This window comes from Morone saxatilis, unplaced genomic scaffold (genome assembly GCF_004916995.1).
Source record: "Morone saxatilis isolate NCDOM2014 unplaced genomic scaffold, NCSU_SB_2.0 Contig8, whole genome shotgun sequence".
NCBI lineage: Eukaryota > Metazoa > Chordata > Actinopteri > Moronidae > Morone > Morone saxatilis.
In genome coordinates this window covers 21,505,828-21,523,274 of record NW_023340257.1, presented here as the reverse complement: position 1 = coordinate 21,523,274, position 17,447 = coordinate 21,505,828, and the positions used below count along the sequence as shown (strand labels likewise).

General features: G+C 38.7%; 2 protein-coding genes across 9 annotated transcripts in view; both read left to right on the top strand.

Annotated features, from left to right (window-relative positions):
- spartb (spartin b) overlaps nt 1-4,014 on the top strand; it is a 7,725-nt gene extending 3,711 nt beyond the window's left edge. For 5 of the 7 annotated variants that reach the window (XM_035680207.1, XM_035680205.1, XM_035680203.1 and 2 more), the window contains exons 4-8: nt 1,111-1,273; nt 1,384-1,578; nt 1,671-1,829; nt 1,923-2,013; nt 2,806-3,010. In XM_035680207.1, the coding sequence (XP_035536100.1) occupies nt 1,111-1,273; nt 1,384-1,578; nt 1,671-1,829; nt 1,923-2,013; nt 2,806-3,010 (813 nt within the window). Of the gene's footprint in view, nt 1-1,110; nt 1,274-1,383; nt 1,579-1,670; nt 1,830-1,922; nt 2,014-2,192 lie in introns of all 7 variants that reach the window. The other 2 variants (XM_035680202.1, XM_035680208.1) reach the window with 2 other exon arrangements.
- A 3,940-nt stretch (nt 4,015-7,954) lies between these two features.
- The window catches only part of LOC118341814 (serine/threonine-protein kinase DCLK1-like), an 18,206-nt gene continuing 8,713 nt past the window's right edge, over nt 7,955-17,447 (top strand). For both annotated transcript variants that reach the window (XM_035680200.1, XM_035680201.1), the window contains exons 1-3: nt 7,955-8,325; nt 8,550-8,896; nt 16,970-17,069. In XM_035680200.1, the coding sequence (XP_035536093.1) occupies nt 7,965-8,325; nt 8,550-8,896; nt 16,970-17,069 (808 nt within the window). In that variant the 5' untranslated portion in view covers nt 7,955-7,964. The remainder of the gene's footprint in view (nt 8,326-8,549; nt 8,897-16,969; nt 17,070-17,447) is intronic.

Here is a 17,447-nt window from a genome sequence, read left to right as displayed (position 1 = left end):
ATAGTTCTTAGAAAGAAAGAAAATTGGAATGGGGCAAAATCTGTATTGGCAGGTCAGAAAATATCTTTAAATCGGGCAAGAAAATAGCAATCTAATAATACTGACTTAACAAATCAGTGTTTCCCATACATAAGAATCTATTTGGGTCAGGGCCACCTAAATAGATTTGTCCTTACACAAAAAGTTTCTTTGTCCGTAATTTCTGTGTTGAAATGAAGTTGAAAGTGCAGACTGACATGAAAGTGTGCCAAAATGGTGCAGTTGTTTGTTAGCTTTTGATTTCTCTGCTGTTTGGCAGTCCCTAAACACCTTCCACCCTCCTCTAAGTTGATCATCACAAACAAATTCTGCAAGCATAGGAAACACTGCAGATATGAAATCTGTTCCTCCCATTAAAAAAGATTATAGTTTCTGCTTACGTGATGCTTTGAGGCTGCAGACTTAAAGGATTCCAAACTTTTTCATTGTTTTGGCCTGTCGTGAAAACTCTTGCTCCTGCTTACGTCTGAGCTGGCACACTTCTCCAAGTTACCCCTGCCTCAGCATTGTGGGGATTTGAGACAGACAGGCAGGCGAGGGGAATTAATCAGTTATAATGCTCTTATCTGCAGCAGTTAGAACAACCTCAGAGCTTCAGCTGAAAGACAAGTGCCAGTTCTGCCATGATGGAAGTAGAGACGCTGGCTCAGATCGATGCCAAGCAGGGTCATTTCTGCTGTATGAAGTCAGGATAGTTGTCTTCTCTGATGGAGGTGATTCCCTGTCAGCAAGTATGCACTTTTGTGTTGTTTTCATTTTTGGGTCAAGTAGAAGATTTAAGGTTTTCAGCAAAAAGTGAGACTGTTTTGTGACTGCACAGAGACATTTCAAATTTGATCTCTTTTTGGCAAACAAATAAGGCATTGTAACCAGAAGCACAGAATAATAAGAGGAGCTATTGTGTGAATTGGTGGGTTGCTTGGAGACAAGCATCTGAATGGAGATGTGTACAGCTTGCACAGAGTAGCAGACAAGTTGTCCAAAGGTTTTGACTGGCAAGTAGGTCTTATATTCAGCCCACATGGTCTGTCTTCAGCTTACAGTAGCTAACCAATGTGTCTATATGATCAGGCTCCAGATGAAGCCGCAGAATCAATCAATCTCAGTCAGAAGGTTCCCATCACTACACTTGAGGAGACTGCACCAGAGGCGACAGAACCAACAGCAGAGGAGACAGAAGAGGATAAGCCTCTGCCTGAGTGGAGTGAAAAGGTGGCAAATGGGATCCTGACAGGTGAGCTTAAACTGCATTTCCCCCCAAAAACCATCTTTATGCTTTAACAGTTCGTCAGGAAAGATTAGAGACTGCATGACTAGTCCTGTGTGATCCTGTTGTCCTCTCAGGTGCGTCCTGGCTAAGCTGGGGCCTGGTGAAAGGAGCTGAGTTCACGGGCAAGGCCATTCACAAAGGGGCATCTAAACTCCGAGAACACATCACTCCAGAGGACAAACCCACACAAGTCAGCCCCACAGTTACCAAAGGCCTCCATGTTGCCAAGCAGGCGACCGGGGGAGCTGTCAAAGTCAGCCAGTTTCTAGGTGACTAAGTTGTCCTCAGTCAGCATGTTTTACTGACCTTGTGTGGTTATTTGGCAGTGGACCTCTAATTGAGTAATGCTGTGTTACTACAGTGGACGGGGTGTGTGTGGTCGCTGGCTGTGTGGGTCGAGAGTTGGCTCCACATGTGAAAAAGCACGGAGGCAAGCTGATCCCAGAGTCCATGAAGAAAGACAAGGATGGGCGTTCCAACATAGATGGAGCCATGGTGGTGGCTGCCAGTGGAGTGCAAGGTAGAGTGCTTCTACATTTAATATTCTCTAGGAGGAAATTGCTTCTACGAAGAGTACCAGATGCACTTAATATGATTTGTATTTTGTGTACAGGATTTGCGACCATGTGGACTGGTTTGGAAGTAGCAGCAAAGGACATCACTTCGAGTGTAGCATCAGAGACAGTCACCACCGTAAAACATAAGTAAGTCATCCCTTCCCTTTCCATATTTAAATGACTTGTCTGATCACTGTCACTTGCTTTGAAGTAAAGCACATGCTTGCTAGACAGGTTTTTGATGTGTATATTGCTAATGACTTCCTGCATAATACATGCAAAACCAATGTGCACTCACTCACTTTACTTTTCAATTTGCTTTTCAGATTTAGGGGTCTGCAAAACATCTTAGACCCACCTAATGAGGATAAATGTAATTCTTCCTAATTATACACAGCTATTTAACTCTATTTAACTCTTTGCACTGTTAATCACAAGCATGACATGAGCCTCTTTTTATTTTTTTGGAATGATTCAACTCTTGCACAAAGTCATCTATGCTGTGCCAATTCACTGCCCTCCTCTGTTTGGCAATTCACACAGTGGTGCTGCTTTCCACTGATTTCTCAAATGTTTCTAATGGAAAATTCTAAATGGGCAATGTTTCTGTTCTTTCCCACTGGGCTATTTTATAATTAAGTAGTTTCTTAATTCCATTTCAACATACATTGGTAATGTGAGAAGAATGCCAGCTGATTATATCCATATTGTCCACCCTTAGTTTTCTGAATCATAATGAAAAAAATATTAAAATTCACATTCTGGCAGTCAGACCGTTCTTAATTTAAGATTGCACACTTGCATGGATGTAATCCTCACATTAAAATTCACAGCATGGCATCTTTGCAATCCTTGCACTGCATATGAATTAATTCTTCCCAAATCCTCTGTTTCTCGCCTTTACTTCTGACCACTCACCCAATCTGACTTCTGGCGAAGGTACGGGGCAGCAGCAGGACAAGCCACAGACCACGCCGTCAATTCTGCCATTAATGTCGGTATCACTGCCTTCAACGTTGACAACCTGGGGATCAAAGCTGTGGTGAAAAGGACTGGCAGGCACACAGCGCAGGCCATTCTGGAAGACCACAACCTTCAAGAAAAACCAGAGAACAGGAAGCAAGTGGAGAAATCCAACAAATAGCCGATAGTGTCCTGCCTCATTCCCTCAGTAATGCCTTAAATCATAATAATTTGTATTCTTCTATCAATTAAATCTATATTTAATATTCATTATTTATAAAACATGTTATATATTTACAAGATAACTACTGTTTTATGCATATCTTATAGTTTGATACAGCTCTTAAGCACTTTATTTGAAATAAGGTAGATGGACCTAAATGAAGAAAAACAGCAGATTATATAACCAAAATTAAAACACCACTATTTTAGTTGTACGGTTTATTAATACACATTATAATATTCAGGTATTATCAGTTAACCTTGAAGGGACCAGTGTCGACACTGGAATCTTTCCTAATCGCCATGAAGCATTTCTGTCTTTGAGTTTTTACCTGGTAGGGTAAGTGCAGTTTATATAATTTGAATAAATGATTAAAAATATCATCTGAATATCAGTATCTTCAGATATAACTGAACAGACAGAAACAAGCATCTGGTATATTGTTGTTATTCCCTGTGGTGTTTAAAATGAGAAGTCATCACTGCTGCTGACAGTGCCTGCGAATCGAATGATATGCAAAGATCTAATGTTTTATATAACTGAAGCTGTAAAAGTCTGTAGTATATTATGTGTTTTTGTTAGACCTTCACTTATGAGTGAGGGTTACTAAAATGTTGTTGCCTCTCAACTGAGGAGTCTAAAAATATTATTTTGTGTTCTGCTACAATCTGCTGTGCTGTCTAAGTTTTATCCACATGTCTTCAAAATGTTAATGTTTATAGTATTTCATATAAAAATCTATTATAATTTTTTGATGTATGGACAAAACATTTAACAAAATGTGAATTTTGAAGTGATGCTAACTTTGTGCTATTTTTTGGATGTGATCTGGTTTGTGTCTTTAAACTACAGCTTTAAGAACTCAGCAGGTACATGTAATTTTCAGATGGCCAATCTAATCTAGTTGCGCAGTAAGATTTCTTTCCCACCAGAAATACAGAAACATTTATGAAAAAATAAAATGGTTAAAGAAACAAGGAATTCAGTATTTTTGATTTGGGATTCATTGCTGTCTGTTTTGTACGCTGTGTGGTAAGAGCAGGATGGATTTAAGTAGTTTTATTCTGTAAAATTCCAGTAAACACCATCTTGAATCTGTCAGCCTAATACCTCCATCTAGTGGCTGTATGTTTTATAACATGTTGATTACCACAAATTATTTTATCATACTGTTCTGTAAATCTTTATTCTTATAAATAGTAACATCAACAGAGGACCATCCAAATTTATTTTTCATTGTTGTCTAACCAGGGTTGGAGTAATCGTTCAACAATTGTGAATACAGTTCAGAGAGTTAAGTATTCTGATGATTTCAGAAATTAAGAATTTAAAGCATTTGAGGAAGTATTCAATATGTTTTGGGGATTTTTGTGCTGTCAGTTAAATTTCACTCAATACAAATTAAAATGTTTAACTTCAGTAAGATTCCAGTTTTGGTTTAATTGCACACTTAGTCGAAACTAACACACATTTATTTCAGAGATAAGCATTGGCTATATTTGAGTTTATTTATATTTACTCAATATGTGAGAGAAACTCGACTTCCTATATATCTGTCACTTATACAGTATAGACCAACAGATAATAACCATCTACACCTAGGCAAATGTGCTGTATATAGTACACATATCATATCATCGGTGACATTTCCTACCATATAGTTAGTTGGACCCTGTGTAAGGTGAAAGAATGTTAAGATTAGCATCAGGGAAGCACATGTTCTCACAGTAACCAACAGCAAATCCAAAAGAAAAAAGGTACAAAGGTCCATTGAGTCTTGAACCACACAGAGCATCTGACACTGGCTGATTTTCATTCACAAGTTTCAGGTCGTTAAACTTTGATGAAGATGAGTGGTTGCTTTGTAAAATCTTCTGCTGAAACACTGTCAGTTCAGCTGACCAGAGGTGTCTCAATCTCACTTTGTTCTGTTGGGGGTATGATAAAGTTTGTTTAAATAGTCTGTTCAGGTGGACTGTAGATTTGGCCAAAATACAGTGATGGAAGAGCAACAGCTTACACCAGTCCAGGAGTGACATACAATGAAAAATGGCTTAAAGCTGTGTGTGTGTCCATCTGTGGTTAAAAAAAAAAAGAGGCAGCTGATGTGAAAGCACATGAAGTACAGGTTCATAAAAGCAGAGGTCGGGTTCATCCAGTTATTTTCCACTGACTGAAACGAGGCAGAAAGAAATTGATCCTGGCACACTGGCAGCATTTTGTCTCCAGGGAACAGATGATTTGTCCAACAGTACTGGTGGGGCATGCACTGTGGTCAGGCCGTCAGCTGGAGGAAGTATTTTATCCACTGTCAGAGGACTGGTTATTGTCATAGATGGCTGATTTGCAGATTTACAGATGTTGAGACATGGTTTGAAATGAAATACTATGTTATCAAAGTTACACTGCAATTTCTCAAACGATATATGCAATTTATTTGACAATTCCCAGGATTACAAGGCATAGTCAATACAACTGCATCACAGACAAAAATATAATAAATAATTATACCCTCAGTTGACTTCTTAGCATCTGGCCTGGTTCTCTGTGGGGGAAGACGTACGTCTTAGCACTTTTGCCATTAAAAAAAGCAAACAATTATCTTTCCCAGTCTTAACTGTAACAGGCCAACTGGCTAGTTCGAGTTCAAGTTTCTGCTGAGTTCTCGGCACGTTTTTCCACAAACATTTCTCCTCAAGCGCTTTATTAACCTGTGCAAAACGAGACATTAAGTTGTCCATGCTGTAAAAATATGCAGTAGATCTGCTTTAGACTGAATATTTGGAGGCAGAGTCTCCTTCAGGTAGCTCGTGTACTTTGCAGTGAGCTCTTGTGTGGTTGCTGTGTCTAACTGAACATTAACAAAGGGCAGAAGGTCACACAAACGTTGATGAGATGTTCTGATTCGAAGCCTGAAAGTGCAAAAAATAGACTTTGTGAATATGTATAGTAAACATGAGCACAAGTTATTGTTGATAGTGTAACTACTTATCTAATTCTCTCCAAATTAGGATTATGATACACACAGGAACAGAGCACAATATACAAGATGCCCATGAATGAACAGAAAACACGAATTTTATCTGGAAGTCCAACCTTCGTTTCTGTTCTTTGTGAGAATGAAGAGAGCCTGGAGTTCACTTTCCCTTTCAGAAGAGGGGGAATAATTCCTTCTAGCATATTCATCTTTAAACTCATCGTTGGACCTGCAGGCAAACACAGCTCTGAATCCACACTGGTGTCTCCTTCATATTCAAAATAGTTGATTTACATATTAAGATTCAAACAAGTGAAGATGAAAAGTGTTCAATGCTCTTCTTTTAGTCAAGTAAATTTGATTTATATAGCTTGATATTATTTTGTCTGAATAGAAATCTAGTCAAACGTATGCAGGACTACTGTATGAGCCATGTCCATAAAGCTTTAAGGGGAATATTTGCAGTATAAGTGGGCCTAATCTTCATATTTTTTCATACTTCAAACATTCATATTCTCATAATAGCAACTTAAGATACAAGTAAAAGTTAAGTCAACTTTTCAACACAAGTTTTTACACTTTTAGTAGGACAGCCTGATCAGCAAACTGTGACTTTTTTGAAAACAACCTTCCAAACTTTGAGGATAAGTAAATTATGCCTTCAGCAGGCCAGCTGGATGAAAGCCATGTAATAAAGTAATTGTTTGCATCAGGTTGAAGAATTCAAAAATGCTGATATCCACAGTATGTATCTTAGACCCACTCCTCTATGACTATTCATGCAAGACGGTAGGCCTTTGATGCATCACAGTCTGCTGTGAAGATTTTAAAACATAAAAAACACCTCAAAATTGAATTCCTATTTTTTAGCAGCGAAATTAACAACATGACCGGATATAACCGGCTGTATGTTTAGGTTTAGCTAGCTTACTTAGCCATAAACTGAAGTGGCAAACGTTACATGAAAATGTTAAGTTAATTAAATAAAGGGAAACTCTCAGTCAGTTTGCTAGCTAGGTAGCTAACTAAAAAAGTAAATTAAGATAAGTTTGAAGTGTGTTGTTGCCATGGTGAAATGGGAAACACCTGCCAACAAACAGGAACGTCTGATGTCTTTAAGGTGTGACCTAATTAGTAAATAGTGATTAAAACACATCTCAGTGGAGGTTATTCTAGCAGACTCAACGTGAACGCGCATACTATAGCGAAACACTCACAGTGCGTGTGCCCGCGCAGTGACAGCGACGTGCACGAGCAGCGCTGACATACGAGCGGTCCGGCGTAAATCACCGCAATGGCAGAGGAGTTGGGGAGGGTGGAGGACACCGGCTACAGCCCTGCCTCCTCTCTGCATGTGAACACAGCAGAGTAGACACACGGCAGGCAGGCAGACAGGCAGACAGAGCATCTTCACAGTGGCAACAAAGGGACGCATGGTTCATCGAAGGCATCAAATGAATAAATGATTCATTGAGATAAGTTCCGCTTACAGATACACGTTCAATTGCATCTGTTCTGTCCTCACCTCAAAGGTAAGAGAGATTGCACCAGGATAAGGGAATTCATATGTTCTCTGCCGTTTTCTTGCTATATTGTATATTTATGATTGTCTACCTGTTACAATAAGCTTTCAGCTAATATTCCTAAACGGGCTTATACTGTTGATGTTGTGCTATACACTGTGCATTTCATTGTTATAAAGATTGAATTGAGATGCACCAGGGAGCATGAAATGGGTGTGACATGTTACTTCATAATGTGTGTATGAGCAGCAGCAGCAGCATCAATGCCTGTGTATTAGTGCTGTATCAGGAGTGTAAGCAACTAGACAGAGCCTAATTTCTGTCAAGTCTTATGTAAGCTCAAGTTAAAGAGATTATTTTAATAGTAACCACTCTCCTTGTATCATTTAGGGTATACTAGCACTGCACAGTCATGGAGCTGGAGCACTTTGATGAGCGGGACAAGGCTCAGAGATACACCCGAAGGGGCTCAAGAGGGAATGGGCTCCCCAGTCCCACTCATAGCGCTCACTGCAGCCTGTACAGAACCAGGACGCTGCAAGCACTGAGCTCAGAAAAGAAGGCCAAGAAGATTCGTTTCTACCGCAATGGGGACCGCTACTTCAAAGGGATTGTGTATGCCATTTCTCAGGAGAGATTTAGGTCCATTGAAGCGCTCCTGGCGGACCTCACAAGATCTCTGTCAGATAATGTCAACTTGCCACAAGGGGTGCGAACCATATATACCGTTGATGGGACAACAAGGATCACCAGCATGGACCAGCTGGTGGAAGGTGAGTAGTGGTCCTGAATTGCTGTAAGTTTGCCCCAGATTTAGTTTATATTGAGTAATGTGAGATTAGTTAAGTTACAAAATGAACAGCTGATGCAGATCACAACAAAATGCACGACCTCCTCAGTCTTGTACAGCAGTTAGCTGGTATTACACTATCCTGTAATTTGTGTTTTTTTGGGGGGACAAATAGAAAATCTCTTAATGTGTCTTGCTTTTCTGCAGGAGAGAGCTATGTTTGTGCATCCATAGAGCCTTACAAGAAGCTGGACTACACAAAGAATGTAAATCCCAACTGGTCAGTTGGTCCTAGGACTCCTGTGTCCATCCGTGAACCTTCTTCCCTTGGTAGTGCAAAGGCTGGAGGCCCAGAAACCAGGGAGAGCAAGGACTTTATTAAGCCCAAACTGGTAACCATTGTCCGCAGCGGAGTAAAGCCTCGCAAGGCCGTACGGATCTTGCTCAACAAGAAGACTGCACACTCCTTCGAGCAAGTCATGACTGACATCACAGACGCCGTTAAGCTGGACTCTGGAATCGTCAAAAGGCTATATACTGTTGACGGCAAGATGGTAGGTCTTAAGTTATCATTTGTAGTGGTATTAATAAAATATTAACAAAAGCCTATTTCAAAGTAAGGTACTTTAGAATATCAAAATTTTGTGAAACGGCTTTGACAAAACCAAAAAGCACCCAATATAAGAGCATGGATAAAATATTCTGTGTGAAAAACACGCCTATAGAAACTGTCAATTATCAATACAAATTAGAAGAATACAAAATAAGAATGCAATGCATTGTTGTGAATGATGTGGTCCTACACTATGAACTACACAACTCATATTAAATTATTAGCTACCCACTTGCGTATAAAAAGTGATATACTGTACACCAGTTAATTAAGAAATCATATCTACTTTAGTTTGTCAAAGTCACATTGACCTTTGCCTATCCTCTGTCCGTGCATGACTTTCAGTACTCCCCTTACTCGGAGGGTAAAACCTGTCTTACCAGTTGCATACTACACACAACTGTGCAGATCGTTTAGATCACAGTCAGTGCTTGCAGTTGGTAAGGTGGTAACATTTGAACCCAACTTTAGTTAATCTGCATTTTTGAAAAAGTTACCGAGATTTCCATACATAGACATTAACCCACTTATGTAGCATGTGCCCATATTTTGTTTGTTTATTTCCAAGCATTGGCTATTTCGAAGCACTGTGCATGACCGCTTGATTTCAATGTCAAGGAAAAAAGCAGCTAGGACAACCTTAAGTGCTCCATACCTGAGAGAGTGCCATTATCTAATCCCTTCCTCTCTACCACTGATACTTAATTTGCTCAAAAGAGAGGAAGAGGGAAGGATGCTTTTGTTGGATAGAAGTCAAAGGAGACTGGCATGACCTTTGCACATCTGTTCATAGCTTGGCTGTGTGCAGTGTCTAGATACATTAGGTTGTGGAGACCTTTGTGGTACTGTACCTCACATAGGAGGCTTATTTACACGAGGAAGACTTGGTACACATTTGCAGTCAACAGAGGTTGAATTCATCTAGCACAATCCGTGAATTTTGAGGTTTAAAAGAAATATAACTTTGCCTCTGACATTAGAGGTGCTCTGTTCTGTTCTTCCTTCACATCTCTGAGACTTGCTTCCTTACCCAAAGACAGAGACAGCCCAGTAGGTTCAGAGTCAACTGGGAATATTTGCTAAATGTATTACAAGAAATAGGTTTCTAGGACTCCATATCATATTCCTACCAACAGTGGCACATTATTGAGTGATATTCACTTAGTAAGTTAGAACAGGCAATCTGATCAGTTCTTGGCACCTGAATAAGAAGCTACTAGCATTGTCTTTTCTTATATATGTATATGCATTGAATTGAACTTTCTGGACACACTTTTGTTGACATCAATAATCTCTGTTGTAAGTGCCTTATTTTACACCCAATACATTACAAAAATTAACTTTCTTCTGGACATTATTGCAATTATGGGGCATGCTAGCTTTGCTTTATGGGATGAGATGGATGGACAACACTTAAGTGGCAACTGCACGTAGAATTGACTGATTACTATCAAAATGTCCCACAGAAATAATCAGCTCTTAAATTAAACCTATTCATAATCACCTGCAGTCTATATTAGTAACCTTATCACAAAACATAATGAGTTTTTTCTTTTTTTTTTCCTCTGATGGTTTCTATGGTGACATGGTTTCCTGGGCTGGTTGCTAAGGAACAGCCTCTGCGGCAGAGCGGTGCAGTAGTGATGTCAGGACTGTAGGTGTAGTGTGAGAGGGTTCATACTGTAGATGCAGTGCTGGGTCTGTCAGCCTTATTATACACATGGTGGCAAGATGGAGCACATGGCTGAAGTATAATCCCGGGATAGGACACATTCTGCAAGGGTTTGTAGAGGGAACAGTTGGGGATTTTCTTACCAACAAACAAATCTGTCTCCCCAGATCTTCTCATTTATTTTTGGAATACAGATTGTTTAGTGAAGCATACATTGGACGTGAAATTGCAGTTTCTTTCTACTGCATTTGTCTGTTGCACATAAATTGCTTGTTTAGTTTAGTGGGTTTTAATGTTATATTGTCCTTCTTAATAATAAGCTAATGTGCTTTGTGCTTGGCAGTGCAACTCTGTGCTCTAGTTTCTCTGCTTTTTGTAGTTTTTGCCATGTTGTGACTCCAGATGGCCAAATAAGCCCCTGTTGGCATCAAAGGACCTGTTTTCATGGATATTTAACCTTTTGGTAAATGGCCTGCTTGTGGTTTTGGTCCCAAGGCAATGTCTGTGGAAACAATTAATTTTTAGCAAGTTTGTTTTAGAAACATTTTCAGTTAGTAAAATGTCCACAACACACAACACAATCAGGTAATTAACCCATATATTAGCCTGTATAATTACTTAGATTAGAAGATGATGTTCTCATTCAGTTTGTTTCATGTTTATCCCTTTTGATTCTAGTACTGCATAATTAATCTAAATATATATTTAAAAATCACAATATGGCAATACTAAATACAATAACCAAATCGCAGGAGCTGCAATTTTTGATTGAGGTGACAAAACAGCATTATTATTAAGTACTGGAGTGCTGCACAGATGCTCTCGCCTACAAATCCTGTTCTCCAGAAAACATGTTTGTTTGTTTGGTACAGATCCGAACAAATGTCATCATGATTTTAATGGTTCTTTCAGTGAAAATGAAAATTGTTATGCAAAAAGAATAATGAATCATTCACACTAATTGTGAATCAAACTACAATCGTAATATCTTTTTTAACCATATCGTGTGGCCCTACTGGATTCCTCTACTGCAAGATTAACGGACAGACAATTTCTGTGATTTATTTTTTTATTCACATTTATTTTGAACTCGTGAATCATGTTTCTATCAGTGGATGAGCTTAGTGGGTTGCTCTGCTTGATGGCTGTAATCCCTCCATACTGCTGAGTCACTCTGTAATGGTGTTCTGCCATGAGAGTGAGATTTAACTTGGCTAAATGGACACAGGGAAGTGTAATGATGTTGGGCTGCACTTTATAAACTTCAGATGACTAATTATTAATAAAACATTATCCACAATGATAGTAATACAAACAAATGGAAGAGGGAAAGCGATAGAGGAACAGACATCCTGCAGACAAAACCCTTTGAGGCAAGAAAACATGCCATGTCTCGGTGTGATCCCGCTCTGTGTGTGTGTGTGTGGGAAGGAGAAGAGAATATTTGCATGACTGCCTATGTTTGAGGAGACTTACCCCATGGCGTTCTATTCCCCACTGTAAAGGATATGGCTCTGTACTGTAATTGCATTATTCACACTGCTAACGTCTCGGTGTGTTAGTCAACGCTTCTTGCTGAAATAGATGTTGACAGAGCCACCCAAAGACAGAGCCTGGCTTGACATCAGTGCACGAAAGCGGATGCTTAATTCTGCATGGTAAAATTATGTATCAGTAGATGAGATGAACAGCCCATTCATGCTTCAGAAATTAGATACAGAGTGGAAGCGGTAATGAGATTCATAGTGCCCTATGTGCCAAAGAGCAAAACCTAACTTATGTTTTCCAATTCGGTTCTTCATGTTGACCTTGACTCTGCTATTCCCTGGTTTGGCCTGTATTCGCTCACAATGAATTTTTGTTGGTCTCTGCTCACAACACAGATGTCATTTCTGCTTGATGCATAGTGGCTATTTGCCATTTTTAGAAAATTGATTGTATTTCACGAAGTGATGTCAAACTTATGATCACATTATGTTCTTCTGCAGTTCAGTGACATTGAAATAAAGGTAGGCATTTAGATTTATTTTAGGAGACCTGACAGACTGAGGTAGTATTCAGAATAGTTATTAACATTAACAATAGACAGACTAATTGCTTTTTTTGTGACTGTAAGAAAGTGAATTGTGTATACTGCAAGGAGATAGGGAGGTTGTCTGGCTGTCCTCTCACCTACTGCTGTGACTTGGCTGTTAAACACAGGGCAGTGATTTGCTCAGTGTCCCACTTAACTTGGCATAGAAAATACATTTTCTGGTATCCTCTTTTTGTTCTGATGCTTGAGCTAATGTTGAAGTTGCTGTTAGATTTAAATGAGAATACTCCAGCAACTTTACTTTGCTTATAGGAGATATAGTTTAATTTGATTAATCATTATATAGTTACAATAATCATCAAATAATTTGAATTCTTGATAATCTGTTGGTGATTTTAAATGGCTTTTACATATGTTGAGACATGTTGACTTATGTCCAAAGTCTTCTTATAGGGCATGACATTTGTTAGGATGATACATTAGGGCAAATCAGCTTGCAAGTCTTTTTTTTCCTCTGCTGCTCAAAGTCATACATTGTTAGAACTACTAAGGGCTAAATATAGAAACTCAAGAGTAGGACAAATGCTGGAAATGTGTGGGCCAGAGTAATTTTTAATGTGATTTGCACTTATTAAGGCAATCATCACTAATATTTCTCTTTGCAGAAATTGCAGTTATGTCACAGAATTCTGCAGCAGACCTCATTTGAACCTTGGATTATGTATGTCTGTGAATATACTGTTACATCCTCTCCTCTTTCTACTGGACTACTAGTTTCTTCTGAACATGAGGACTTACAGTACATTATGGAAAATAAGGTCATTATAGCAAATAATTGACCCATGATTCCTGAAAACAAAGTATTGCAGCGTAAAGGTGTAATCAAAATGAACAAGAACCATTTGACTGGCTGCTGTGTTCAGTCTTCCACTTCAAAGGGGAGATTCAGCACCCCGGAGAGCTCCACCTGTCCACTGGTAGAGATTTTTTTTATTACCAGTTTGTGTCTTTTGTGTTTTCGATGGTCTTTACCATGACTCAGATTGATTAGTTTATATGGCATGCATACCACCCATTGTGTTTTCTTTCTTCAGGAGCAATGCTTGTGCTTCAGGAAATCACAGATAAAACCGGGGAGATCAATATTTGCACAGGATGCTCCAGGACCACAAGGAGTGTTTGTGCCTACGTGTGTGTGTGTGTGTGTGTTAGGGGGATGGTAGGCCTGATGGAGCTGCTGTGTCACCGGGCTAGCAGGCATAAGTAATCAACATAAAGCAACACATTCATGTTTGCCCTTGTCATGCTGTTCCATCATATGTTTGAGGTTTCCTTTTTTCTACTATTTAAGACAAAAAATATGTAACTCTAATTTTAGAAAATGCATATCAAAAAATGTTTCTAGTGAAATCAGAGAGATACATTTGGTTCAAGTTTTTACATGAAGCAATCCATATTTTGTCATGCTTTTAAGTTGGACATGTTGTTAAGAGGGTGTGCACTATTGATTGATGGATCTCTGTTAATGGCTTTTACAGCTTAGTAAGAATTGTCTACCATCTAAATATGATTCAACGGTCCTATTAGGGAATAATGGCACCTCCTCCTAGTCGGATTTACTTTTTGCTTATTTGAACTTTTGGTACTTTTTGTTTTTATTGGACAGTGTTAAGAACAAGATTGGAGGTTATAGCGGGTGACACCCACCTAATGTCTAAAGCCAGATTTACACCTACAACGTCATAGTGACATGGTGTTCTATGTTATTCCATCTTACCTTGACTGACGGTGAGATTGTTTTATTGCCTGCAGTTTGTACTGTTCGGTGCTCCAGATACGATCTGACAGCGGATCTTAAAGTAGCTGTGTCTCTCTCATCGTCTCAAACTCATCTGTGATTCTGTCTGGTCTCCTTGGCAACGGCTGTGCAGCTCTCCACCCTTTGGGATCTCACACTCTTTTGGAGGAGGGTTGGGGGGCAGGGGCTGTCAGAGTGGGGCGTCTGCAGAGAAAGGGGCCATATTAAACCCCCCTCTGTGTGCAATTTGTATTTTAAGACTTCAAGGCTGAATGACCTTTCGGCTGTTTGGAGGTACTTTTGCTGCAGGTTACTGATAAACCAATCCTTTCGTTTGGTGGATAATTCATCAAGTGAAAATATCTAAACTGCAATTACCGTATTCTCTTAGTTATTGACTATTATTGATTACACTTATTCCTAAATAATCTAACATTTGTACAATGGAAACCAGACTATTGGCTTGTCATAACTAAGGAGGATGATCCCATAACATTTAATATATGGTCAGAGTGCAGTCTGGTTGACAGACTGTGGTGGCTTTCTTGTGTGGCCTTCTTTGCTCTATGTCTCTGCACTTAAGTCATCTTATTAGACTCCTGCTGAACTCTCCATGGTTAATGATGAAACAATGAATAATGTATGAACATATTAGATGTCTGCAGTTTGTCTGTCCTCGATTTTTCAGTTTTTCTAAACGTTGTTATCTTCAACTATGTTGTATCTATGTTATCGGTTCTATCCCTGGACCAGCAGAATTTGGGGTGGGGAAAGTGAAGAAGCAGCGCTTGCCCCTCCCTTATTACCACAACTGAGGTGCCCATTAGCAAGGCCCTTAACTATTCAGTGCCCACAGATCAGGCTGTGGTTGTACTGGACAGCTTCCCGGTATGAATGTGTGTAATTGTGTGAATGTGATCAGGGCGTTCCTACAGAAGAGATGCTTCCTCTCAGTTAACCCTCCCTGAATACATTAAGGTTTTTAAAAAAAATCTATAACCCATGATTTATAAATTAAATGTAATTAATAATCAGTTGTATACTTTAACAAATAATTTAAGCAACATCTATTCCATTCATTAACTAATATCCATATGAAATCATATTTTGGTTGACAGAAGTTTGGCTGAAGCCACCCTTCTGTAGAGGAAATGAAGAGAGGAGCTCCAAATTCTCTGGCGCACTGCTGTAGTTAAGCACATCAATAATCCTTTTGAGTAGAAGGTCAGGACTCTATCAGCATCTTCATTTATTTATGACAGTGGATCCACTGTGATGGGCTTCTGTATTAATGAGAGCAGCAGATGCAGCAACTGAGTCATCTAGCTCCTCTTTGTAGAACAGTAAGAATGATTATGATTTTATTTCTCTCTGTTATTATTGAGATCAAAGAATATGTGGTGACCATATTATTTTAATAGAAGCTCTTAAGAATCACAGACATCCTATGGGTAAAGGTACCATTTAACTGTCTACCATATAACAATTTTATATTTTAGGCTTTTTTTTTATGGATTTAGTGTATGCCATCACATAATTTCAGATTTGGGCTAGAATATGTAGATAACTGTGAAAATGCAATATGCTCACTGTGGCTTGATGTGATTGGCTCCCTGAATGGATGACTGGTGTTAAAGAGATGTTTTAACATAATTTTGTATTGAACGGCCCAAGACAATAGAGGGCTATTAACTTAATCTCTGACGAGGGATGGAAACCATTTAATTACTGGCAAATGCCATTGTAACACACAGTACTGAGTAAAATCCAGCAGGTTTCAAAGAAGCTTTTCTTTTTCTTTGTGGTTACCCTAGAGACATTTTCATATGCATCCAGGCTGATACACCAGTGGAAAGAAATGTTAATTTCATTATTCACATGCTGTACACACTGTAGCATTTATTTTCTCTTTGTACTTTGGCCATTTTGAATATGCAAGCACAGCTGTAATCCTATATCATTAATCCAGTGCTATTGCTTTCATTTGTCTCTCATACACTGAGATGACTTGAATGTTGATTTGATCAATAAAGTAAATGTATACATCTGTGCTGACATTCATATATTAATGATTTGTGAAGATTATTCCAAATATGACTAATTATGGTAGCGTAAGGTTCAAAAGTCATAGTGATGTTTAAGGTGTCTTTCTCTGGGATTGTGTGACCTTTGACGTAGAATATCTAGTACTGTGTATACTACATGTGCTGAATACTGTACTGTATTCTTTGTACAAACATGATGTATCACTATTTTAATATTTCATAGTTTCAATGTCCAGTTTAAATGAGAAAAAATCCTTAGCCTTTGATGTGATAATAATATTAATTTGCATCATAACATAGGTAGAAACACAATATAATTGCAGATTACAGACTTAATCAGACCCGAATAAAGTCCAAAACTGACAGTGTCAGTGTGCTGGTCTGTGCACAGATAAAAAAATAATACTTACACATCAAACTTGTTTTTGTACTGTAACTGACAGAAACATCTCTATCTTTACCAGGTCACCTGCCTTCAGGACTTTTTTGGTGATGACGATATATTCTTTGCCTGTGGCCCTGAGAAGTTCCGTTATCAGGATGACTTCAACTTGGATGAAAATGGTAATTGTTCTTTTGTATGAGGCGTGGATCACTCAGTGGGGAGAGCGTAGGACTGACACATTTTGTGTTGTTTGCCCACTGTGGCTAAACATGCTATTAACTTTATTTATTTTTTTATTAAACCATCCTCCTTTGTAATCCAACTTAATACTGAATATCCCAAATGTGAAAAAAAAATTTCCTTTTTGCAAGTTTGTACAAATGCATATTATTTCTACTGCTGTGACTGCTGCTGCTCATACTGTTAGAAGCAGTACTAATTATAAGGTGTTTTCAACTTGCTGCCACCTTGGACTGTAACCTCTTTTCATTACAAATCTTTGAGTTTAAAATGTATAGGTCAAAATTTTTTTATTTTTTTATTGAACAATTTAAATG